The sequence below is a fragment of the Scleropages formosus genome, chromosome 3 (assembly GCF_900964775.1).
Source record: "Scleropages formosus chromosome 3, fSclFor1.1, whole genome shotgun sequence".
Classification (NCBI taxonomy): Eukaryota; Metazoa; Chordata; class Actinopteri; order Osteoglossiformes; family Osteoglossidae; genus Scleropages; species Scleropages formosus.
Window position 1 is genome coordinate 7234961 of NC_041808.1, and position 26564 is coordinate 7261524.

At 37.1% G+C, this 26564-nt stretch overlaps 1 protein-coding gene across 2 annotated transcripts in view; it reads right to left on the reverse strand.

The window, feature by feature from the left end:
• The window catches only part of prkd1 (protein kinase D1), a 57413-nt gene that overhangs the window by 9197 nt on the left and 21652 nt on the right, over positions 1–26564 (reverse strand). The window contains exons 2-13 of one of the 2 annotated variants that reach the window (XM_018734724.2): positions 23383–23521; positions 17200–17331; positions 14111–14271; positions 12619–12642; positions 7751–7961; positions 6993–7070; positions 6457–6655; positions 5607–5730; positions 5165–5242; positions 4319–4601; positions 3820–3872; positions 1683–1755 (exon numbers count right to left, since the gene is read on the reverse strand). In XM_018734724.2, coding sequence (XP_018590240.2) covers positions 1683–1755; positions 3820–3872; positions 4319–4601; positions 5165–5242; positions 5607–5730; positions 6457–6655; positions 6993–7070; positions 7751–7961; positions 12619–12642; positions 14111–14271; positions 17200–17331; positions 23383–23497 — 1531 coding nt within the window. In that variant the 5' untranslated portion in view covers positions 23498–23521. The remainder of the gene's footprint in view (positions 1–1682; positions 1756–3819; positions 3873–4318; positions 4602–5164; positions 5243–5606; positions 5731–6456; positions 6656–6992; positions 7071–7750; positions 7962–12618; positions 12643–14110; positions 14272–17199; positions 17332–23382; positions 23522–26564) is intronic. The other variant, XM_018734723.2, reaches the window with a different exon arrangement.

Genomic DNA, 26564 nt, shown 5'->3' on the forward strand with positions numbered 1-26564 from the left:
CTAACTACTAGTAAGCATTTTTGTTTATCAAAGTCATTGAACATGCTTTGGTTTCATGGAATCTAAGACACCCTGCACAGTTTCTATTGTAATACAACATGTAATGCATAGAACAAATAAACATTAAAATACTTTGTATATTCTTTGCCAAGAAGTTCTGTAAAATTATGCTGAGCAGCAAAAATCATACTGGCTTTATATGGCTTCCCTCACATAAGAAATGCTGATATTCCATGAATTTGGATTTACGGCACATAGTTTGCACACTAATATTCGCTTAACAAGCTCTCAACTCACTTTTGAAAAAAAGCCTTACATAAATTTCAAAATGTAAGTCTGTGACATCAAGAACCACACGGTAAGAAGACCCCCCCACAAGTGGAGTAGATTCTGCAGCAAATTTCATTTATTTAGCATCTCCTAGAAGTCTTTTGACTTTTTGTATTACAGCATAAAACCATAATCTGTCATAATAGTGAGACAAAAGCTAAAAAAAAAAAAAAGTTTTGCAGCATTTGCAAAAAATTGACCATATTATCATGACTGAAATTGTGTGTTATTTTTACTTACTATTTCTTTACCACGAAGGATATTTTACAAATATCAACTGAAATGGGATATAAGTGTTACAAGTGATTACAGTAATTACTCCAAAGAACTGTTTAATTAGGTTATGATCTAAAAATAACATATTGTATATACATTTAACAGAAGCTTCTTAAAATAGCTTCATAGCAAAAATAAAAGATATATGGGTCACAAAAAACATTCACATTTATAAAAATCACTATAGTAAAGAAGAAAGAATCCATCCTTTTATATTAATGTCCAGTGTAAGATCACAGTGGTCTTAAACCTATCATGGAAAAATACGGTGTGAGGCAGGATACATCCTGGATGGGACATCAGTCATTTCAACAATCATATGTGCTTCTTCATTGACATATGCGCACACTAAGAACAGCTGGAACTATAAATTCACCTGAAACATCTTTGAACTGTGCAAAGAAAACTGAGTACCTGAAGGATACCCAGAACACATGGAGAAACTTGAGCTGTGATGACACCAGCACTACCGTCTGTGCCAAATAAGAACAGAATAAAACTAAACAAAAATGGAGCATACAAATTTGTTATGCCTAAATGTTGGGTCTTAAGCCTGGATTTAAAGATTCCCAAAGAAGATCTGATATTCTGGATTTGGTTTTGATAGAGATTTTTGCTGTAACCTTTTGGGGCTCAGTAATATGTTTTTTTTTTTTTTTGCATTGAAACAAATGGTAATTAAAGTGAATTAAAGAGCAAGATTTTCAAAAACAAACTGCATTCAAAATGAGAGGGAAGCCTGTACAGGGTCTGATACTCATACTCTTAATACACACGTTGCCTACCCTGGAGTGCTTATGATAAAAGACGCAGCCTGAGAGTGCCAGACATCATGATAAAATTGTAAGATGTACTGGATAAAAACATTAAGTACCATAAAATTAAAACTAGTTATTTTTAATAACAAATCACTGTGTGAATTCCAGGTCAAACTCTTGTATACTGGATTCCACCTAAGTGTAGTCTATATTTACTGGAAACTACAACTTGCTTCATAAAAATTCTATGAGTCTCTATTTACAAATGCCACAATTTAAACTTTATGCAATTTGAAAGTAAATAACATAGTGTATTACCTCCATATACTATTCCAAATTGACCAGAGCCAAGAACTTCATCAGGGAATATCTGATAAACTGAACTGATATCCTGCAGAGGAAAAGTTGTCAATTAAAAAGCATATCTGGACACTGCAGTTTTCACTCATTCTTTACAATACTCAAGCTCCCTGTGTTAGGATGGAGCTTGTTGGTGATTAATAGATTTACTGGCCTTGACAAGAGCACTAATATAGCTTGATGATATATGATTATTCTGCTGTAATAAAAACAGTCTTCCAAGACCTACGTTTCTATAAAACCGTAATAGGGTTACTTCAAGATTCTCTGAACAACCAGCTCAGGCACCAGTGTTACCTGCTACACCACTATGCCACTGCACATTATCCATTGCCCCATGTCTCAGAGTAGGGATACTATATTTATGGAAGCGATTTGGCATCTATCAAGTATAGAGCTTATCAACACAGATAGGAAAAAGGTCCAGTCTTGGTCTTAGATCATAGATTCTTACTTCAGGTTCTTTAGGGATCTAGCAAACTAAGTGAGATTACTTTTGAGCTTTCTTCACTGATTTTCATTTGGCATGCTTCTGCATTTGTGAAATGGCCAGAGTATTGTTTCCATAGACATTTTCACCCAGCTATCCATTTTACCCATCTTTTCTACCATTGGAATTTTGATGGTTTTCTTAACAAGTGCTTGTGATTTAGAGTTGTATATGTGCTTTAGATTGATCAGGTGTGGAATAGCAAACAATGTACGTCATCTTATTATTTGCGTTTATAGAATTATCTGCAAAATTGTACACTCAAATTTAACAACTGATGAAGCAATGGCCTTTCGACTCAAAATACTCAATTTTTTACAGTTTTCACATTAGAGTATTTTGTGGCAAAAATTTCCAGATCAATTTTGATTCCCAGAAAAAATAAGCAAAAATTTTGAAAAAAAAAATCAAAAGGGGTTGAATATTTTTAATAGCCACTGTACATGTTGAAAAAATATCTGAAAAAAAGTTTAAATCATAATACGGATTCAGATTTTGATTTAACATGATTTGTGTAACTCATTCAATCAACAGCTTCATCAAGTATAATTAAGAACTCAGTTGGAAGAAAAGCCAACACACTCAATGGCTCACCAAGGCTAATGTTAGGAAATCCTACTCTTACAAATTAATTTAACACATTTGGAATTTAAAGTTTGCAAGGTAGTTTGATTAAATTACTGTGGCTCTCAATGAGACAACAGAGAAAAAAATAAATACTGAATTAGAAATTTCATTAGAAGTTCAGGTATTGCTACTCAGAATAACAAAGAGTCCAACTATGTCCATCTGTTTGTTGGTATTCAGTGGACAGCTAGTAGCGCAGTGATTAGAGTTACAGAGGTTACAGTGGTTAGAGTTGGATCCAAAGGGTGCAGGTTTGATGCTCCATTTCCGACTGTATTACCCCTCATCAAGGTACTTAATCTAAATTGTTCCAGTAACATTACCCAGCTTTATAAATGGGTAAAATATAACCTTAACATTATAAGTTGCTTTGGAGAAAACCATCTGCTAAATGAATAAATGTAAAAGTACTTAGAGATCAAAAAAACTATAGACAAATATAGACACACCATTTGGTCATTGAAAACCGCAGTTGCTGTTTATTGCCCAGTTCAACTTTACCTTTGTACCCCCTAGATATAAACGTAATACTTAAACCTCCATCTGCAAATGGTTTATTAAAATTTAGTTTGGTTAACTAAAATTCAGAAATGTCTAAAAATATTAGAAAGTTTCCATGTGAAAAAGTTTGTGAGAAAATATTCGCATTATACAGTTATGCTTCCATTTTATATTGTAGCATTTGTCATTTTTATTCATTAAATATTTCAGATTTCATATTTGACTTACAGAAGAACTGAGATTAAACAAAGACATATTATTTTTAAAATGCAAGTGAGGTGAGGTAATGAGGTTTAAGTGGTCCTCTCTGTTTTTCCAAAAATAAAGGATTAAGTCCTACTTTGTAGCTAAACCACAGCAAAGCATTAAGAGAAATTACCATTGATAAAAATATACCCTTTGTATTCCCTGCAGGTAAGCTGTTGCCTTATTTTTTAAATGAGAAATGTAATTCTTAAAACCTGCTGTCATACTTACCACATTTTCCTGAACTTGAGCATTGGACACTGAAATACTAACAGAGACATCTTCTGTTGGTTAAGGAAATGTAAGTTAGATATTTTCAGATAATAAATTACTCCAGAGATTTTATAAAATATACATGTCATTACTATGTTTGGAGAAAGAATAGGTGTTGTGAAAAAAAATGCTATAATATCACTGAGAAAAAACTAATGTATGCACTGTAAACCCAATATAACACAGATGCTGGATTAAAAGTTATAACTGTATAATAACAGAGTCCAGATTTATTCACTTTCAGTAACTACTTGTCCTAGGCAGGTTGTGTTGGTCTGGAGCCTACACATCTCTTTCAGACCCACTTCCCTTCTGATTTCCTATCGGCTCCACAAACTTGCACATGTGCAATGCCAGTTTAAATTGTTATTGTGAGTCTGTATGGCTCTTATTTATCACAGCTTCGCATATTGTACTAAGATTGAACTTATTCATAAGAAATTCGAGAAACACATACTGTGGTGGCTGTGGCACGTCGCATGAGATGGGCCCTTGGAGATGACAGGCATGAGAGCATGCTGAATGGCCATTTCCCACATGCGAGCAACATCCTGACCCACGCCACTGACTAGTACGCTGCTGTTGGTTGGCATGCTGCTTCCAGAGTTGACCAAGTTTTCTCCCACATAGTAAACCACACTGGCTGTAGTTATCTCAAAACAGTGTGGGTTTGATCCCTCTGGTAACAGGTTGACAGTTGTAGCTGGTCCCAAAGATAACACCTCTGACAATGGGATTTCCTACAAAAACCAACAAGGACAATTCAGTTCTCCACAATTAACCCCCCCTAAAAGTTAATACCTACTCTCTGGTGTCACCTTTAAATCTCACATGCCATTTTGGCTTACTTCATAAATATTAACTCGACAAAAAGAAAACGTAACTGTCACATTGTGTAAGAAAGACCCTGAAATCAGGACATGTATTTTTTCATGCTCTGGACCTCAGTGAGCTTGCAGCGGAGAATTTTTCATTGATAACATGTTTTTTTATATGCTGAACTCCAAGTTAGTAGTTTCAAGTATTATATTGCAATCATACATTTTGGAAATTCTGAGAATATGTTCCATCTTGGCTTGGAGTCCATAGGAGGGCTAGTGTAAAAAGTATATTTTCTCAGACATAAAAAAGTGTTATTTCAAATCAATATAATATTTAAACATAATTTCAAGGAAGACAAAGTCTGATGTAACAATTTTTTAATGACGAAACAAATCACATGAACATAAGGTTATAAAAGATCCAATTATGCTTCACATTCTCCTACCAAAAGCAAGTGATGTGTCTGAATGCAGACTCTTACCTTGTAGTATTTACTACCTGTTTCATTCTGAAACAGAGTAATGCATTTGCTGTCGAGCCTCCAGAAATGCCGCTTTCTCTGTTGTGGAAAACATTAAAAGCAAACCCTGTCACGGGTAATCGCAAGCAGAACAATGCACGTGGAGCTACTCAGTGTGACAGGCTAAAAATTTTTTTTTTTTCAAAATATAATTTGACTGTAACCGGAATTCCAGCCATTTTTACTACAACCAATGGCCAATTAGGGTATCCTTCCAACTGTCTAAGGGATTCAGTCCTATTTTGCACAAAATGTGGCAGGACAGAGAGCTGTAATAATTTCACTTGTTACCAGTACAGTTGTTTTAAACAAGTTTCCATAAACAGTTTCAGTCTCACAAAGTTACAAGGAATTTTTCTCTTATAAGACATTAGCCTTCTCTTAAGCTAACACCACATCTTACCAGGATATCCTTGCTGGTGAAGTGCACCAGCCAGCCTTCCTTTAAGACATTACTGCTTTTCCGCTTTGCATGTTTAATAGACTGGACCACTCGCATCAGAGGGATGTTGTTACTGGCAGATGGGCTATGGACAAGACACAAAGAAGTCTTTTGGACTCAGCAACTATTAACAATCAGTAAACAATCTTAACTATTCTGTAGCTTCTATAACTGGAAGCATAAAACAGTGAAAAGAACACCTATTATTAATACAGACACCCCTCGACTTACGTAAACAGATTGTTCCTCAACCCCTTACATAAGTCAAAAATTACGTATGTCAGAGTCCCCCTCCTCCCTGACCATTCAATATCATCACGTGCTCCTTTATATGAGCAGCATCCTTCACTGTCCTATTTATAGTCGGTACGGCTGAACCTGGTTCCCGTGCTATAGACGACAATCTTGGTCCACCTTCATACTTCTTATTATTTTCAATTTCATCTCCAAATCGGTTACTGTATGCTTGCAAGATGGGTCTCGTTTTCCTTCGAGTACAACTTTACCACCAGGCATTGTGAATGATGAAATGGGTGAAAAATATATGAAAAAAGCACTACACTAACAAGAAGATATGCATCACGGCTCAAAACGTGCGGGAACTGGGAAGATGCAGCTTCCTTTCTTGTCTGGCTATGCCAACTTGCGCTTAACATGTTTCAGATGTTTTGCGTAAGCGCTATCCGTAAATAATGTATATGCCGCAAATTTTTTTTTATGGAAATCCAGGTTTACGTAAGTCAAATTTACGTAGGTAGAGGGGTGCCTGTATTTACAAACATTGTGCACAATTGTTACAGACATTAACTACCTGATCATCTTGTTAGAGTCTTCTAGATCATGTTCATTCACATGTCCACCATCACTCTGGCCTGCTTCCAGTGGAACAGAGCAATCCGGTACCATGGACTCTTCTATGTCATCAATGAGGGCAATGCTCCTCTCACCATCATTATCATCATTACCTTCTTCCATCACAACATCAGAATCTCCTCCTGGGCTCAGAAAATCTGCACATACGTAGACCACTGAACTAGTTTATAGAATTGTGAAATCTGAACAGCTGAAACATTCTTGTATGAAAGAACAGCATGTGTTTTTTTTTTTTTTACTTGCTGACCGTCTGAGATTGTAATAAATTCAACAAGATCAAAGGGAACTCAGAGGATTGTTTTAAAACTGAATGAAGAAATTGTTGACAATTCATATTTCACACAAAAGTGGATAACACTTTGTATTCAATCACCTAGTAGAGGTGTTAAGTATATTTGGTGGGAGAATCAGATTACAGAGCAGCTTGCTATGAGTAAAAATTTGCATCTGTAGTAGATTTAGAAAGACACTTGCCTCCATTTATAGCCACCTCACCAAGGCAGTTGTTTGGCACTTTAGACGAGCAGCGTTTGTGACAGTTAAACTTACAGTCTGGGGAAAAAAGTGAAAGCATGTCACAACCCTGAATTATGCATATAAATCATGTTCACGAAATGCATTACTGCACAGGCAGTATTAACTACGTAGATATGTCACATTGCTGCCTGGTTACTCATCTGGAAGACTCGCCGTTTTGTACAGCACCTCTAGTAAAACTATTTGGTTTATACAGCATGTATATTGTCTATACCCTCCATCTGTACAGAACTATTATTATGCATAAGCTGTACAGTGTGCACAGGTTTCATAGCAGGAGAATATTCCAGTGTCTTGAAATGCAGACCGATTGTGTCATATTCACACAATATGGCTAAAAAAAAATTAATATTTCAAAGTAACCATTTATCTTGTGAGCTTGTAATTTTTTTTTCCTTGGCATTAGCAGTCATCTCGAACAACGGAAACAATTAAAGGACTATCTGTTAAATAAAGTCTTGTAGGGACCAACTATTATTTTATTTCATCATAAAGCAAAACTGACTACAAAACAATATTCAATGTAAAATATTTAGAGAAAATTTCTCAATTATAATACTACTGGAAAGAAATTAAGGTGAATATTGAGGGAAATCTCTTTCAGCCATATCCTGTAAATACTATGGTTTTACTAAATTCTGGAAAAAACATAATAAGTAATAAGGACCAGTTTATACAGGGAGACTGAGCTGTACCTTTGCATTGAAGACCTTGGCGAAACAGTCCTTTGAGCAGTTTTTTACAGTACTGACAGACAGTCGGGCGGGTGTATGAATGAATGACGAAGGTGTGTGGCAGTTTAACTTTGGATAGCAGAATCTTGTCCAACTCAATAGGACGTCCAATGTAAGACTGTGAGTTGGACCTTTTCTCTCGTCCCAAGTAGGAGTCACCCGGTATCTTCTGCTGTGGAGAGTGAGGTAACATGGAATCAGCTGAGATCATTACAATTAAAAATGTTAATAGTGAACATAACAGATATCAATAATAAAAATCAATTAAACCATATAGCCTTTGAAAATCCATTTAAAACTTGAGTCCACAAAAACCAAGGCAAGATACTAAGATACTTTATTAAGATATGGCAGCACAATTTTGGAATTATGAGAGAGGAGAGAAGGATAAAGAGGAAGATAATTTGGTAAAAATTTAAACTTGCACAGTTTATTTAAATATATACATTTTTAATTACTGTGAAGAAATAAAGCTGTACTCCTAATCTGTAGCTATAAAAATGTAGCATTATATTGAGTCAAGCCTAAAAAAATCTGTAAAAGATATTCTGATTCCACAGACTATCTTTAAAAAGCAGTTCTGTATTATTTACATTTACATTTATTTCTTTAGCAGACACTTTTCTCCAAGGTGACTTCTAATGAACTCTATGTAGTGTTATCAGCCCACACACTTTATTCACCAAGGTGACTTACACTGCTGGATACACTACCTACACTGGGTCACTCATCCACACATCAGTGGAACACAATCTCTTTGTGTCACTCACACACATCCTCTATCCACATTATTTCATCCTCTATATTTTTCGTAAACTTTGGCTAGTAAAATGGAACGTTAAGACAAAGGTATTATGAAGCATACTGTAATAACATCGATATGATTGGAAAAATCCAGTACTCACAAAAACTATTACATTCAAATACAAAATCCAGTCCATACTGTATTTACATTCACTCACTCGTTTTCATTACGAAACTGTAAAAATCAGGCTTGTAGTCATCCAGAGCCTATCCTGGAGCACAGGGCACTATGCTTGTCAAGATACGCAGTAGATACACTCCCAGTCCATCTCAGGGCAGTCATACATACACACACTATGGGCAATTTAGAGTAACCAGTTAAACTGAAACATGTGTCTCTCAACTTTGATAGGAAACCCACACAGACATGGGATGAACACGTACATTACGCATTCTAAGATGAAACCTATGCATGAACAATCCCAGTGCTGTGAGAAAGCAGAAGTGCCCACTGCACCATCATGCCACCTGTGCTTACATGCATCGTCACACCTCATGTCTCGGTGTAGGATGAATGTGCATCCTCTGAGGTTTTTCTCCATTAAACAAGTGTTGCAAGTTGCAACAGCCCTTTTAGTACTAAAATAAAGAAAAATAACTATTTACAATAAAATCCATTACATTTCACATGTGTCATTAGCTATACAGGTAGGTCCCCAACTAACGATGGGGTTACGTTCACGAAACCCATCGTAAGTCATAAATATCGTAAGTTGAAAATGCATTTGATACACCTAATACACACCTCTGCATAACACACTGGGATATGCGGATTGCTGCCGCTGCCCAGCGTCACGAGAGAGTACCACATATCGCTTGCCCGGGGAAAATTCAAAATTCAAAATTCAAAGTACGGTTTCTACTGAATGTCTATCGCCAGCTCGCTATTACAAAGTCGAAAAAATTGTAAGTCGAACCATCGTAAGTCGGGGACCACCTGTACATACCATCTACCATCTACACCACCATTCTGTAAGAGAACAATAAGTTTTAAATAGCCTCCCTTCAGTCTATTTGGAAGGACTGAACCAGTCACATAAAGAAGGTTCTGATCTATATAATTGTGATACCCAAGTAGACCACTGACTTACATAACATATGTTGAATTACTTAAGACCTTTATGCAGATTTATGCATAAATCTATATATGAAATCTATATATTCCTTTATGTTACAATTCACCATTGTCATAAAACACAGTGCTGAACCAAAACCAACTCATTACAAATTTCTCCAGCAATGAATTTTCCAATTACCTCACACTGAGCATGTGCACCATTGAAACTGGCAAAATTTAAGGCCACCTAAAAGGTTGCTTTAGTCTTTTGCCAGGTGTAATTCCCAAGAATGCTGCTGGGAAAGTAACAAAAAAGGTAAATGCACACTTTACACTTTGACATACTGTACATAGAGTAGAGTGTTCTTAAGGGTTTGAGAGTTTAAGTATGGCATAGCTGACCCTTAACTAAGACCATTCTGTTCTTTCACATGCATTTTGTGAATATTGTAGATCACATTGAAATATGCAGTGATTGCCTTCAAATTCTGATGGTTCCCAAAAAGAGTTTTTGTTTGTTTCTTTCTTTCTCTCTAAGACAGTTTTGATTCAGTGAGTTTTTTATTTTTTTTCCTCAACACATAAGGACAGACTCCTCCCTTTTTCTCATTAATACATAGCTTAATTGAACAAGGTTTCTATAAAAGGGTTTTCCCGGTGTTACCTGTTAGCACCTGTCTTTCTACTCAACCACCTCACAGGTTCTGTGGTTTTTGTAGTAGCCACTAACTGGCAGAGCACATTTGAACCTGGAATGAACGGAGCAGTGTGGTGTTGTGTGAGCTGCTGGCTTAATTATTTGTTTTTTTTTTTTTTAATTTTTAAGTCCACATCCTACAGGTAAATGTACATTAATGGCAAGTGTTTAAGATTTCATTCTGTTAACTTTAGACTTAACCTGGGCACAGTAAATTGAGTAGTTCTAGCCTACATTAATAGTGCAAGGTACCTTGCTGGTTGGGGAGGTTACTCATTCGATTTCCTGTACAACTTTTATTTGTGTTCTATGGTGGTAACTGCACTGCCACCATTTTTCAACTTTCCTGTATTTCACATTAAGATCATAGTTATGGCAGTAAGTATTTGCATGCTGGGATAGCTCCAGCCTCTGAGTATACCTTCCACTGGTTGGTGTTTTGAGCATATACTAGTGTTGGCTGGTAGCCCCGGGTGCTGTAATCCTGTATGGTTGAGTATTGCAATTCTTTCTAAGTTGATATTAACTTAGAGATTAAAGTGTACTGAGTTCCATGGTTTTTATTTTTGATAAAAGTAATTGTGACTAATACTCTTTCTGTGCTTTGAATAACCTGGATGTTTTCTTGGATATCCAATATAAGAACTGTAGGCTACTTGTTTACTGTGGTCTTGGAGTTACATAAAATTGTTTCCTTATGAACAACTCACCCACCGTATACATATCTACCTCTCGAAAGTCACGCCATTGCCTGTTTGGAGCTACACAAGCACTGAATCTTTCCCATGACAGGTCTTATAGTGTACTTGTGGTCATTTATATGAGCATATGGGAGCAATATCATCCTGGAAGGCTACACAGCAGCTTTCAGCTCCTACTAGCACATATTCCATGAGCTTTCGGAATGTTACAGACACTCTATACAGTCCAAAAACTATAATATAAAGTAACATTTTAGTAGACAAACAAAATATACTGTTACCCCTTTCTCCATAATTGGGGAGGGGGAAAAACACAAACTTCTGAAAGTAACAAATCAGAAAATTGTTTCAGCCAACTTTTCAAATTATCCTTCCCTAAAACAAAACCTCAAACAAAATTAAATCAATGCAATTTCAGGCCATTGCTGTCATGCAGAACAGAGGACATGGAGGAGGTTGGACCCAAGCGCAGGATCGTGTATTCAAGGATCAGGATTCTTCTCGTGGTTGGGGAGGGGCAAATGGTCAGTTACTTGGCGAGCAGAACAGGAGCAAGAAGTTGAAGCCATGGTCAAGGAACAAGGTGAACAGTTAATTACAAGAGGGTTGTGGAATGCATATGCAAAGTAAGTTGGCACACAGGCAGGCATGAGATTCCACAACTAGGAAGTGATTGAGTGGTGGTTTTTATAGCCAAGTGTCCATTGAAGTCAGGTGCTTAACTGGAGCTAGGTGCTGCTGGTTGAGGTGCTGGTGTGGACAATTGTGCATTAGATTGCTGGCATTAAATTCAACCTGTTAATGTTTTATGTACATGAGTGCATTCTTGTTCTATGCTCTGTTTACAGAGGTATTGAGAGTAACAAATTATATTGCATGTATATTGCCTTGACATTTGCTTTTTCTACCTTAATTTGTAATGTTTTAGCTGTTTTAGTCATGCAATTCATTCAATCTTGTGGTGTTATCAAATAATGGTTCAGTCCCCTTAGTTCTGTGTTTTTGTATGAGATTTCTCCAAGTGATCTGGTTTCTCCCCACAGTCCAAAGGCAGGCATTTCAGATGAATTTCAGATTCTAAATTGCCCATGCAATGGCAATTTTACTCTCTGCAATGGAGTGGCATCTCATCCAAGAGATACCCTAGCTAGCCTGGCACCATGTGCCTACAGGTTTGTTTCTAGACCACTGCAACCCAGCATTATGCGTTAATACATAATGAATTCTTAAAATCTCAGCTGCAACAAAAACAAGTGCACAGGTCTTCAGGGTAAGAGCAGAAAAGTTAAGGCAGCCAGTGAAACCTCATAAAATGAGCCTTGCAGCTGAACAGTACATTAGTACCCTTTAGGCCTTACACTTGAAGGTATAACTTCTTTTTTTTTTTTACATTGTCTGCTTATTGATTACTTAGTTTTAACAGAAACACATTTAATTTCATTAACTTCTAATGATTGATTAGTCAGAGGAAATTCTGTGATTATTATTTCACTGGTCTACTGTTAACCTTTCATTACTTGTCCATAGAATAATCTAAGATGTGTATGAAAAAGTATCAAAGCCTACCTACCTCCATGCTTGGGCTGACCGGAGTCTGCATTTACATTAAACACAAAGATGCACAGAGAAGAGAGGACAAAGGGTTAATCAGTGAGTGGGGATACTTGGCTGGAAACACTACGGCAAGAAGTAAAGGTAGGAGACATTTTCAAGTGTTACCCTCTCCCAAATATTTCCTGAAAACATAGAATGTGTAATCATGCTGATGAGCTGAATGAGCTTAGTCTCATTTGCAGGACTTGTTACTGTACAACTTTACCACATTTTTGGCTTCAAGATGTACTGCTAATTGTTCAGTTGAAAATGCAGATTTCATATGGTGCTTCACAGCTCTCAAAATAAGTTTCAGCATCACTCCATGGGGTGTCCCTTGAATTTTGACACGGACACTGTAGGAGCTGTATTGTGTTGGTTTGGTTTAATGTGTATTCTGACACTTTTTTTTTTTTTTTACTTCATCAAATTAACAACTTTTAGTGCTGATGGCTCTTCTTACAGGAAAATACGGAAGAACATGAGGCAGTATAGAGTGCGAGTAAAATAATGCAAAGTACATTTGACACTTTTCTACAAAGCTACTTACAATGAGTTACTGTTTATACAACAGGAACTTTTACCGCAACAATTCAAGGTAAGTATCTTACACAGGAGTACTACAGCACAAGGTTGGATTCAGTTGAGGTCTTTCAAGCTCTAAGGAAGTAGCTCTGCAATGCTACTCCCACATTAATAATGTAACTATGTACATTATGTATATGGTAACAGACAACCAACAAACATTTACATTAATTAAGCTGATGGTATTCTCCAAAGTGACTTTAAGTATTAAACTTGGTTATTTACCCATTTATATAGCTGGGTAATTTTACTGGAGCAGTTTAGGGGAATTACCTTTCTTAAAGGATCTCAACACTCACCTTTCAGACCCCCTTCTCCCCAATACATGTGCTTGATAAATGTGTATGTTCAATAATTTTAATTTGTGTAATAATGGAAAAGCCTACATGCAGCTATTTGTGTAATGTATACTGGTTTATACTGCGGTATGTGACAGTGACTGTACTCAGATCACATGTCTACATCGGTGTTTGTCTGATGTAATGCGTTTTTTGTTCTCAGATGTGCGTTGCTTTGGAGAGAAGCATCTGCTATATGAGTAAATGCATATGTAGTGTCTTTCATAGGTTCTCGTGTACTTGCAGTACTTTTAGTCTAAAACTTAATTTAAGCCCTAATTTAATCTTTGTTAATCTCCGTTTAGTATTTCTTGACTCAGTGTTCGGAGGTTGTTTCTCGAAATATTTGATGAAGTCCGGAAATGCATGATTTCTCCTGTACCTGTTTAAAATTATGTGAAGGGAGCTCTTAGTTTACAGAATCTTAATATACAGACTGCTTTCAGGAACAAGTTAGGTCCATGCAACAGGGATTTTACATGGTTTTATCAGTTACAAGGTATTGGATTTGTGTGACACTTCAATCCCTTGAGGAAATGTACATACCAATAAGGTTTCATCCATACTGATTGGTGAAGGCTCTGAGGATGCAGATCGAATGGTGGGCAAGCCTGTCAGCGAAACGTTAGAAAGTCTCCTCTTGCGGATACCGCTGCAGTCGTTTGGGATTTTAAAGGCACATCGCTTGTGGTAGTTCAGCCCACAGCCTTTATGGGACGAACAAACATTTTTTTTATTTCAGCTGGAACGCAAGGGCTATGGACTGGAACTGACCTGTCTTGGACATTAACGAAGTCTAATTCACTAAAAGCATTTACAATTTCTGTACTCTTAAATAACAGACTAGCGCAACACATTATTTTTCTATATTAAGTGGCAAACTTAATAGTAATTAGTAGCAAACTATAGTATTTTCTAACATGCAATTTTAATGATATCAATGAATGATCAGTGAATCAGTGAAAACACTTCAAGACAATATTCTGTAGTTACTGTCATAATCCAAGTGTCATTTCTACTTTATATACCAATGCAAAAAGTGTTTATACTAGTTAAATACTTATTTCAACATGACTGGCAAATTTCATTTCAGTAATTACCAGTGTATCATATATATTTACATAATATTGAATAATCTTCACCATTATTTTTTCCCCAAATGTAGTTTTAAAAATTGAGAGCACATGCCTACAACCTTTCCTCACAGGAGTGTAATTTATGCATGACAATATGCCCATAAAGTTATTCTCATAAAACTAAATTTAATTACCACTAATTTATATGGTAATTATATACATGCATTCCTGATCTGCAGAAAGGTTAATCCATTTTATCACAAAACATACAAAATGCTTGCTTTACCTTTAAGCATAAAACTTAATTGAAATGCAGTTCCAGAATATTAGAATTCCTCTGGACACCTTTGAATCCAGGCTTAAGAACCACATGTTCAGAGTCACATACACAGTACATTTGCATTTTTCCTCTTTTCAATGTCCTTTCACCTACTTCCTTTCATCTCATACTGTTAATTTGCTTTTATTTAGTTTTTTTTATTCAGTTAATTTTGGGCAGCTCTATTGTGCAGTGGGTGCCTCACAACTCCTGGCTCAGCCTGTGCAGAGTTTACACATTCTCTCAATGTCCTTTGAATAGGCAATTAGTAATAATGAATGAATTCTTTCATTTTTTTTTACATTTTTAATTGCTCACATGTATTTAGGAGCAATTCTATAAACTTTTTCATTTTAGTGCAAATGTCTTTATTTTGGAGTTGTATCACACGTTGTATATTGTAAAGTGCTCTGACATTCTGCATTTAAATGTACTATATAAAATTACACCATCTTAAAAAGGCTTAACTGCCTATATGAAAGCAGGGGGTGGACAAAAATGGAAAAGCATATTATAATAACCCCCAAATTTTTGAGTAATCAAGGAGGTGGAAATCTACTTTGCACTCATGATTAGAGAAGCCAGTGAAGCTTTTTGACTTCATCCTGGTGTTGTGAAACCATTCATGAATTTGTTTATATTCCGGAATGTGGAAACAAGATGAGGTAAGTCTTTATACCATAGGGTGTACCTGGTCGTGTAAAATGGTCTCATACTGCTTGACCATCATGCAACAATGCAGAGCAGCCACTGGACCTAATGGCTGCCCATACCGTTATGGCTCTCCCACCCTGTTTAACAGTTGGCAACAAACACTGTTGGTTGAAGGTATCCTTTGGTTTTCTCCAAGCATAAATTGATCCGAATATAGGAAATAAGGTGAAAGAAGACATAACTTTTTTCTGTTGGTTAGGGGTCCACATTTTGGGTTCCTTACACCAGGATGTACATCGGCCTTCGATAGAAGCAGTGTCCACATGGCAGCCTAGCCATAAATTCCAGCTTTGTGAAGCTCATGATAGTTTTTTGTTAAGACTGGGTCACAGAATTGCCAAATCAGTCATTTTTGAGGCTGTACTTTTGTGGCATTTAGCAACTACCCTTTAAAGTGTAGTTGAGTTTTGAGTTGCAGCCGCTGTTTCTTTTTGCCGATGCAGTTTGTCCATATCTGACACTTGCTGCCATTTGTCACTGTTCCCACTTTCATTTTGCAGTTTTTGTGACAGATACACCTGCAATTCAGGCACTGACTGTTTGGCATCCTTGAAACTGTTAGTTGCCTCATGTTGCCTTGAAAACTGTCAAAGCACAAATTCAGACCTTTTTTATAGCTGCCATATCTAGACAACTGGCAAACAACCTAATATGACTCACCTGTACAGCTGTTTATAATTGTAATTTAGTTACTTCAAAAATTTCACTCCTTTTGCAAGTTGCTTCCATTATTTTGTCCACCCCCTGTAAATTGTTCCCAGACAAAATCATTTTCTTCAAAGAGCGGGCAGGAATGTTCAATGATTACTATGTAGTAATTTGCTGATGCCTTTTCCCACACTGACTTAAATTTTTAAGCACTTAATCATACATTGACTAACACAGCAGAGCAACGTAAATCTCATATACACTATGCCACTATGCAGTTTTTAAAGTCAAAATTTCACCTGAAAAAGGTGTCTTTGGACTGTGGGTGGAACCCACACTAACATGTAAAAAAAATGTGAACTCATCTATACTGAGGGTTGATCAAACCTGCCTCCAAATGAAAACTAACATGAATTGGCTGGATTTTGTGCTGGATGTTAGTAGTTTACAGGAAGGTACTGCAACAGGAGCTAGGATTTGAGCCAGGGTCCTTTGAGTGCAAGGTGGCAGCATTGACCCCTGGCCCACCTTCTAGCCTGATATCCATATTCATTCGTAACACTGGAAAAACACTTATTTCTTAAAGTAACACTTGGCATAAATTAAATGAAATCACATCGTCCCATACAATGATATTTCCTTTCAAGTAAAGTGTTTCATCACTTCAAATTTTTAACAGTATCGTCCTTTCCTTTTTACTGTTCAACATCTTTTAGCATTTTAAAAATGCTTACACTAAATGTAAATGAAAGTGAAATTGCTGAAATAAGTGTAGAATAATTTCTCACAATATATTGAGGTTCAGCGCTATCCAAGAATGTTATGGCATCAGTCAGTGGTACATGGTGAAATACAAAGAAATTGGATTTCAGCCTTACCATCACATTTCAGGCCCTGTCTTACAAGGCCCCAAAGCATCTCTCCACAGTGGTCACAGAAAGCTGGTGCACGGTATGAGTGAACAAATAGCGCATGGGGACGAATCTGAAAATCTCCCATCGTGGCAGAGGCTGGAAAACAGTATCAGAACTTGATTAAATTAATATATCCTGGTCTGTGTTTCACAGTAACAGCACTTTCTGAGACCTGACTTTACATTCCTACACAACTAAGTTTAAACAAATTCGTCTCATGCTGACCCCTACGTTTCATTAAATGCAGCAAACAAATATTACAGGGATAGAAATAATTTGAGTTGCCAAAAATGTCACACACTTAACTTCCAGTGAACATATACTGTATAATTATTATATGTATTTTTTTACTTAAAAATTCTCTAACATAATGGAAAAGACATGTGGTGTAGACAAAGGTAGTTAGTCATTTAGTTGTAAAGTATACATTTAGTACCAAAATTCCAATTACTATCATCGCTCACATAATGGGGACCTGTATAATGAAAACCAACTATAAAGTGGTAACGTATTCCTGGAACAGGTTTATTGTTCAGTACAATGGCATTTTTATGTCTGTTACACAGTCATTTTACTTCAATATGTGATCTTCACTAACATGTAACAGAGAGGTCAGCCGCACATCTGTACAGTAAATTGTGGTCTTGGCCACATTGTTGTGCTTTCTTTTCAAAAATATTTCCTGATCTGTATTACCCATTTCATGGATTAAAACATTGCTTGAGAATTTAACTGTGCCATTCATCCACTTTGCCCATTACCTCAGCTTTACTAAGCAGATCTTACGCTCCAGCCAGACTGATATTGTCGCGCAGAGATGTGCGTTAAATGCATTTTCGATTTCCGATACTTTCGACTTACAGTGGGTTTCGCGGAACGTAACGCCATCGTAATTCAGGGACCACCTGTACTATGTTATCTTCATGTAAAAGTATATTTAAAAAAAAGCCTCTATATGCCACAACATGTATAATGTATACTGGATTGCATGACAGTATGTGACAACTTGGCTATACTCAACATTTATGTGCCTGCATCTAGATATGTCTGTTGGTGTAATGCACTGTTTAATTATTTTCTAAGATGTACCATGCTTGGGAAAAAAAAGTGTCTGCTAAATATATAAATGTAAATGTGCATTTAAATGTTTGCTTGACTTAAGTGGCTCCTATAAGAATCTTGTAGAAAGGGCTTATGGGAAACCCAGCATGAGAATGGGCAGTCTCATCTCACTTGTTTAATATCCCCCCACAAACACACTTGTCTCAGCATGCTGAAGTCAAATACATACTGATTAGACATTCTGCTGGTTAAAAAAAAGAAAAAAAATCTTCAATTTATTCAAATTATTGTTTTGGCTTTTGTTTAAAGGCTAAGTAATGTTTGGAAGTTGAACTGAAGTGCCATTAAATGCTTCAGAAAATGAGTATGTCTCAGAGAACTGGCAAATGAGCCTTAGAGCAAGTTTTTTTTTTTTTTAAATTTCTCTTTTTTTTGGCACTAATGTAATGGCCTAAGCTATTTAACTTTTCCTTTGATTCATGAATAATAAAAAAATATGAATTCCTTAAACCAGTACTTTAGTTTAACTGTAATACACAGAAGAAAACCAATTACAGTTCCAACAGACATCCAAAAAATGCTCATAATTAATGATCATGGCTATTGATCATAAAAGCACCAATATTTGCTTTGGTGGCAATTAAGAGATAAGAAAACTGTCATGTATTTAGACTAATACTAATATATATATATAAGTAATCATTTTTATTTTATACTAAAAGTATTTAAAAAAAAACTTATCAGAAGTGCAAACTTTCATAAAACTTGGAAATGAAACATTTTTTCCATTCATTATATAGTGACAGTCCAAATTTAAAATATGGTCATTTAAATTTTAGTACTAATGGCGAACTTAGCCATAACACTTCATTATCTTTTATTTTTGAGGCTGTTCTGTAAAATCTTGAAGCCACAAGTCTGTGTATCCTGGGATTTGAAATGGCAAACAGCAATATTTGGTGGAGATGCAGGAGGGACAATTTGTATTCAGGAGGAATGTGACTTTTGTCTGCAGTACTGATGATTGAAAAGCAAATAGGATACCTGTGCAGGTCTGTGTAGAACTATAGTCTGCTGTACTACTTTTCCAATCACATGACTAATGGCAGTGATAAGCCATTAGGTCTGGCAGAACTGTAAAAGGGACGGACACAAGAGCCAGCCAGGGTGTGCCACAGCGGCAGGTCTGCAGGCCATTTCTTCGAGGCCTGTCCTAATCATCGCCACTTGTTTGTTGATGCGTTGCCTGTAAGGGTCTGTTTGATTAGGGTGGGGGAACAAGAAGCAGACGAGGGCCGACAGAACACAAAACAGCAGAAAATGAGTTGGTAATGGAGCTGGTCAGTAGAAAATAGCAGTGGGAAAGCTTGCGTGACCTTGGTACAGCTGGGGAGGTGACACTTCACATTGTTGAGGGAGGAGCAATCAGAAGAGACAGCTGGACTAAGTAACATGGAGGCAGTAGAGATCTTGCTAAAGCACATGTAGGAGGAGGATGATGGCAGAAGGATGGAGGCAGTTGAAGGTCTAGTATTGTTTGAGGGGATTTTTCTCACTGGGGTGTAGAGAAGAGGACAAGAGTGGGATGCAACAAACAAGGAAGAAAGGGGGATTTTGTGTGTGTTGTATAGAGGGGTGGAGGGTTTAAAGTGAGTAGCCACAGTGACCAGTGGGGATGATATGGGTGGCATCATCAAACATGAGGAGAATCAAGTACGATTAGAAGTGACAGAGGTTTGCACTTTAGGAGGTGGATTTTGACATAGTTTTTTGCGGAAGTGTCACCTAAAGGAGGAAGTGGGTTGTTAGTTTCCTCATTAATGGGTGGTAGGGATTCTTATTTGAGAGGTGTAGAATGTAAAGAGATGGTGGGTTTGAGAAGATGATGGTCATCCCAGCAGGGTCCTGTTCATGGATGTTAAGCGGGATCAAATGTGTTTGTGCCTCATTAATGTCTGTGCTTCAGGTGGGAAAAAGAATGTTTGGGGGGTTATTGAAGTTTTACAGGATTTGCTGGGTGCAACGTAGTGGTTAGAGCTACTTCCTTTGGACCCTAAGGTCGCAGGTTGGATTCCCACCTCCAACTGTAGTACCCATTAGCAAGGTACTTACCCTGAAAGCCATTTTTTTGGTGAGGGCAGGGGTTCTGGTGGAATTCAAAGATTTTTGTTTTGGTTAAATTTAGGTTCAGTTAGAGTACAGGTGTATACTTACTCCAACATGGGGCATTGTTTGGGAATCAGTGAGGCAGAATAAGACCAGGTATTGGTCACAGTACTGGAAGGTAAATGTGCCCATGCTGTTACAGAAAGGGTTTTTGAAGGACTTCTGGGCTGATCATAAGAGATGGAGGGATTTGTGCATACTCAAGAGTTTCGTTTGGATTATTTTAGACAATTGAGGGATTAGGTGTAAGTGTGGACTGACACGCTCAGGGTGTTGACCGGTATAATTCAGGACACTATGTAGACTGGAAAGAGGAGGAGGAGGAGTGTATGGGTGGCTTAGTGGCTGTTATGTGGGTTGGGTGCAGGAGATGACATTTTGGTCAAGCGTATAGTATGGAGTACTTGAGGAGAAGCCTTAATGGGGGCTTTTCAGAAAGCAACAGGTTGCAATGGTAAAGTGAAGCTGGCTGGACCCTTCCAGAGGGACAGATGGGATGTTAAGGCGTGCTCAGGCCTTTTATATCACCTTGTTTTCTGAGAGGAGTGGCGGTGGAGTGAGTAAAGAAGGTTATGGAGGTGATGGACACTTGGCACACAATGGAGAAGAGGATGATCTTGGATTCAGGTTGTTTTCTTCAGGAAGTGCAGTTGACAAAGCTTTCATGTGAAAATAAGGGAGGTAATTGAGATGGACTTGTCAGGTGTTCAATTATATTTTTAGGATAGGGAGGATAGGAGGTTCAGTGTAAAAGGGATTATTTTAGCTCTTGCATAAGTAACGACTAAACTGTGGCTCCAGGGATAAGTAGGTGGGCTTAATCAGGGTTTGGTGATGGAGACTTTGGCCTAGGTGGAAGAGACACATGTTTTTGGCCTTGTAAGCCTTTGATCAGAAGATGGCATTTGGCAGGATGGGTCTTCCTCTGTCTCTGAAATGTCTATACTTTTATAGTATATTTGTTGCTGAAGTGACGTGTAGGTTGGGTATGACAGCGTTATCTGCTTTTCTCTGCTGTATAGTCTCAGAGTAGAAACAGGAGTTGAGATGCTGAGGCGGTTCCTGCTCTCTGATGGGTCTGGGGTTCGAGCCCCGCTTGGGGTGCCTTGTGACGGACTGGCATCCCGTCCTGGGTGTGTCCCCTCCCCCCCAGCCCTGCACCTTGTGTTGCCGGGTCAGGCTCCGACTCGCCGTGACCTCAGCCAATGTGCGTGTGTCATAAACCTTTACTTTGTTATTTCATTGTATTTCTGTGATTTAAAAAGTGATGATAGGTTCCTAATTGGAGAGCGATGAAAAAATACGCGTCTGGGTATGTTAGTCACCTATGTCACTTGACAGTATGCATTGCAGGAAGTTAATGAAACATGTTAGTCTCGCACGCATTCACTCTGACGAGACTGCACAATTACCTGCTGTACAGCACCAAGGGTTTAAAAAACATGCAGAGTGTTTTCAGAAACACTTTATTAGTGTTAAACTCTGATACTCTGATTTCTTCCTTTACCCATGCTGTAGTATCAACAGCCAAACTTGGATATAGCATTTAGACAGTGCAAATCAGGAAAACTGCGACAATAAAAAAGTGGGATATCTACAAAAGAAACACGTGTAGAGATGTGTGAAAACTTGTCCTTACCAACTTTTGGCAAATATTTCAATTTCACAAGTATACTGGGATTTTTTTTTTTTTCTTGCCGTTTGAGTAAATGTGTGAGATATTGTTCTAATTGGCGGATTTCCATCATTTGGAGGTTTCTGTTTTGGCTGTTACTGTTTTGATATATAACTGAACCAACTGGCCATCTGGCATTCCAATATCAGCAAGTTTCATTCAGCAAAATGTATTGAGTCTTATTGTGCCTCAGCTGCCTACAGTCTACTGATGACACTGGAGCAAACAATTACAAAGTTGGTGAAATCACCCTTCTAGTATAATGTTTTTGTCCACTGAAATATCATATTATGTTACATTCATTTAGACTTTTTAAGAAACAAATGTGTTGCTCCTTGCATTGAATTTCTTTATGTATGTAGTTATAAGGAGATATTGTATTATTATTATTAATAAATTATTATAAATATTATTAAATTCATTAAGGTAACTGAACTCAAAAAAGTGTAAAATTAAAACACTGAAAAATTTTCTATATTTTTTACAGTACAAGCAGTTTCTCATGCATTTCCTGGCGTAATGAAGTTCAGCGTATCTTCATTCTCTCTGGTTAGGCTATACCAGCATTAAAATAGGCTATTACATTATGCATTGGAAGAATGGAATGGATTGAGATGAGTAAATGCAGAGTTAGGTGTAGTTTGAATCCAGCTCAGTCTGTATGGGGCCTGCATGTTCTCTCTGTATGGCTTCTCTTAGGTGCTCATGTTTCCTCCCACAGTCCAAAGACATACATTTCAAGAAAACTGGTAACTAAATTTCCCTTTGTCTGTGTATGAGTGAATGAATGTGTGGGACCATCCTGTGATGGACTAATGTCATATCATTTTACCTTGTATCACATCCTGTTTTTCCAGGATAAGCTCTAGACTACCAGGACAACCTGTTATTGATAATGGTTGAATGCATCTTAAGTGCAATGTATTACGGTTGTACAAAATAAACTCAGTCTGAATGTACAGTATAACTGTTAAAAAAAAAAAAAAAAACAAGCAAACATTTATGTGGGTACTATAATTGATCAGAAACGGGGGGAAAAAAGACAACAAATATGAAGCTTTAAGGGCAGCTCAGGTGTTCCTACCATTCATTTGAACAAGCAGCTAATTAGCTACATTTTAAGGAATTTTGCACAAATTAAATATGTTTTACAGTATTTTGATCAATAGGGAGAACATACTAATGCATTAAGAATTAATAAAACATTCTCATACTACATTAGTGTTGGTTTCATATTACCTTACCTGATAGAATCACTTCTACAAGGTCCCCTTCTACAATGTCCCTTGCACATTTCACCAGCTGTAAGATGTTTTCAGAGCCAGGATTGTGCCGGAAAAGCAGGATCTTTTCGTACATCCCATAAAAACCACACTCTGGGAACTTAAGAAAAGAGGAAGAATCTAGATTAGTAAAATCCAAAACTATTGTTTTTCTAATTGTTACGAACATAGCTTTTGTTTCAACAGTTTAGTTGGACAAGACAATTGATATATTGTCACAACAGCGTTTAAACCATATAAATTAGAAAACGGAATTACAAGAGCCATTAAAACGCATTATTAAATATTGTGCTATTCCCTTCTCACTTTTTCTAGAAAATATAATTTACAAAAACCCTTTTTATGTATTTGCCATTGGATATTTTAATTTAAATTAAAATACGCACTTTCTAAGTTTATTCAAATTTATATTAAATTTTAAAGTTCAGTTCTAACATAGCATATAACAATTACAGAGTGACAAAACAAGACACAAATCACTGCATCTGATACAGGCTTGCATTTGTTGCATTTATGTTTATGAACTACTGTTTTATTCAGTCGTTGGTCAGCACTGTCAAACAAAGTCCTTCCTTAAACATGCTACTATAGCCTGTTTGTGAACACTGCTCCATTTTGGTTGGACTGCATGTTTCTTTTCTAATGTCTAGTTTAAAATATGAGGGTCCAGCGCAGCTTGTTTTCTTGAACTGACCATGTTTTTCTTTTTTGTTTCGAGAACTTTCTATGGACAATAATTTTACATTTACATTTATTCATTTAGCTGATGTTTTTCTCCACAGTGGCCTACACTTTCAAGCTATTTACAATTATTTACCCATTTGTACAGCCTGGTAATTTTTACTGGAGCAATTTAGAGTAAGTACCTTGTTCAAGGGTACTACAGCTGGAAGTGGGATTCAAAACTCCGACTTTAAGGTCTTAAAGTAGAGGCTCTAACCAGTATCCTCACTATGCTACCAGCTGCCCTAATTTTTTTTTGTTAGAAAAGAAAGACACAAAAATTATACACACATGGTGCTCTTTAAAAATAGAAGGAATTTTTATTGGACTATTTGAAGAAGCAAAGATTAGGTGGCAAGTTTGAATAAGAAGGGATACCTGTACATTCTAACTGCTCAGTTTTGTGGGTTTTTTTGCATGTAATGATGAGTGAAACTACTGCATAAGAAACTGAACATGCAGAACAGGTTGTCAAAATATTGCAGAACAGATTAGAGTATCCCATATTTGCCACACATTTTATCCAGTCCCTTTTTCTCTCAGAGCTGTGTTATTAAAATACTCTTCTGACAGGTCTGCCACCTGTTCCCTGCTCATTCAAAATGTTCATCTAGTGTGTCTCCTGTACACTTATCAATCCTCTGCTCCAGTGTCTTCGCCAGTCCTCAACAACAGTCTGGAGCCAGTTTAAGACACTTGTCCTAACTTAGAGGATCAGCTCATCCCTACATCCAGACTTCTCTATTGTCCAGAATGTAGTCCTTATTCACCTTCACTTTTGCCTGCCTACTCTCTATGCCTCATCTCCCCAAGCACATGAGAAATACTCATCTGTTACCAAACTGTCCATTGCCTTTTGATGAGCCATCGCTTCATGCACTTTCTCGAAACTGTCAATTGGACATCTCATCCCTCTTACTCACAGTCTTTCTCATAGTATCTCCGTTCATTCTGTATGTCATCGTCTTTTTGTAATAGTTTGACTTTGCCAGTAATTTTTTTGTGTTTCTCATAATCATGTTAATAGTTTCTCTGCAAGTCCAAACCTTGAATGATTAGATTTCATATCTGTATCATCAAATTTAACATGCTCACTACAATGCTAATATATTAGTCTATTCAACTGGACTGAACTATATTAAAAATATTGCAGCACCGTTCTCAACTTATTTCTTCATAATAAAGATGCTCCTTGACTAACGACTGGGTTACATTCTCATAAACCCATCATAAGTGGAAAAATCTACAGTATAACACCTACCAAACATCACAGCCTAGCCTAGCCTACCTTAAACATACTCAGAACAATTACCATGGCTTACAGCTGGGCAAATTTAAGCAGGAGACACACATGGGCGTTCAGTAGACGTGATGGGATGAGAAAACATGAAATTAAAAAAAATGTTTTCAACAAAGTATCACCCGTTCACATGACTGTTACAGAGACTGCGAGCATGGTTGAGTGGATACTGTGGCTCGCTGCCTTCGCCCAGCATCGGGAGACAGTATCGTACTGCATATCGCAAGTGCGGGAACAGAACAGAATTCAAAATTTGAAGTACAGATTCAACCAAATACGTATCCTTATCGTACCATCGTAACTTTGAAAAATCATAAGCCGGACCATTGTAAGTTGAAGGACATCTGTAATTGTTTTTCAGATCATTACACAAACAGGTTTTGCATTGTCATCACTAGATAAAGCTGCATATTACAGCTGTCTCACATATTCAGGCCTCCAGTGTCCATTCCTCTTCATATCTTTGAATTATTGCTTCTTGTTTGTATTTACACCCATCTCCCATTATAAGGAATAATGTTGTAAAGATACTAAGCTAACCAGACTTAACAAATTTGTACCATTCACCCACAGTGTAAAGACCCTTTTCTCTGTTATCGATCTGTAACTGCACAAGATTTGGGGTGAAAAGTCTCTGAGAGTACAAACATAAGCAACATTTTACGCAGATCGCCAACTAGTCCTAGGGAATGCGTGTACAAATAACCGTGGGTAAAGGCTAAGGATGCAGGGCAAAGAAGCATTTTGAACCTCTTGTTCAGATCAGTGAGTAACCTCAGCAGATGAAAACACAGACAATATCAAATACAGGCCTAGAATGCTGTGAGCTGATGGTATTTTAGTTCATGTTTACATGAAAGGAAGCATTGTGTTCTATTGTGCACATCATAATTTTTAGTGCTGAGACAGTGAGAGTAATAAAGGAAACTTGTGTGACAACTATAATCAGAGGCTGGTAGTTAAGAGTTCCGTATACGCCATTACTTTGGCAAATTTCTGGATAAATTGCACCTTTCAAAAGTAGTTTTTGCCAACAATACTTCTTACTTTTACCCAAGTACATTTGTTTAAAAAAAAAAACTTTCACTCATTAAAAAAAAGTCACTTTTGCGGTGACCTG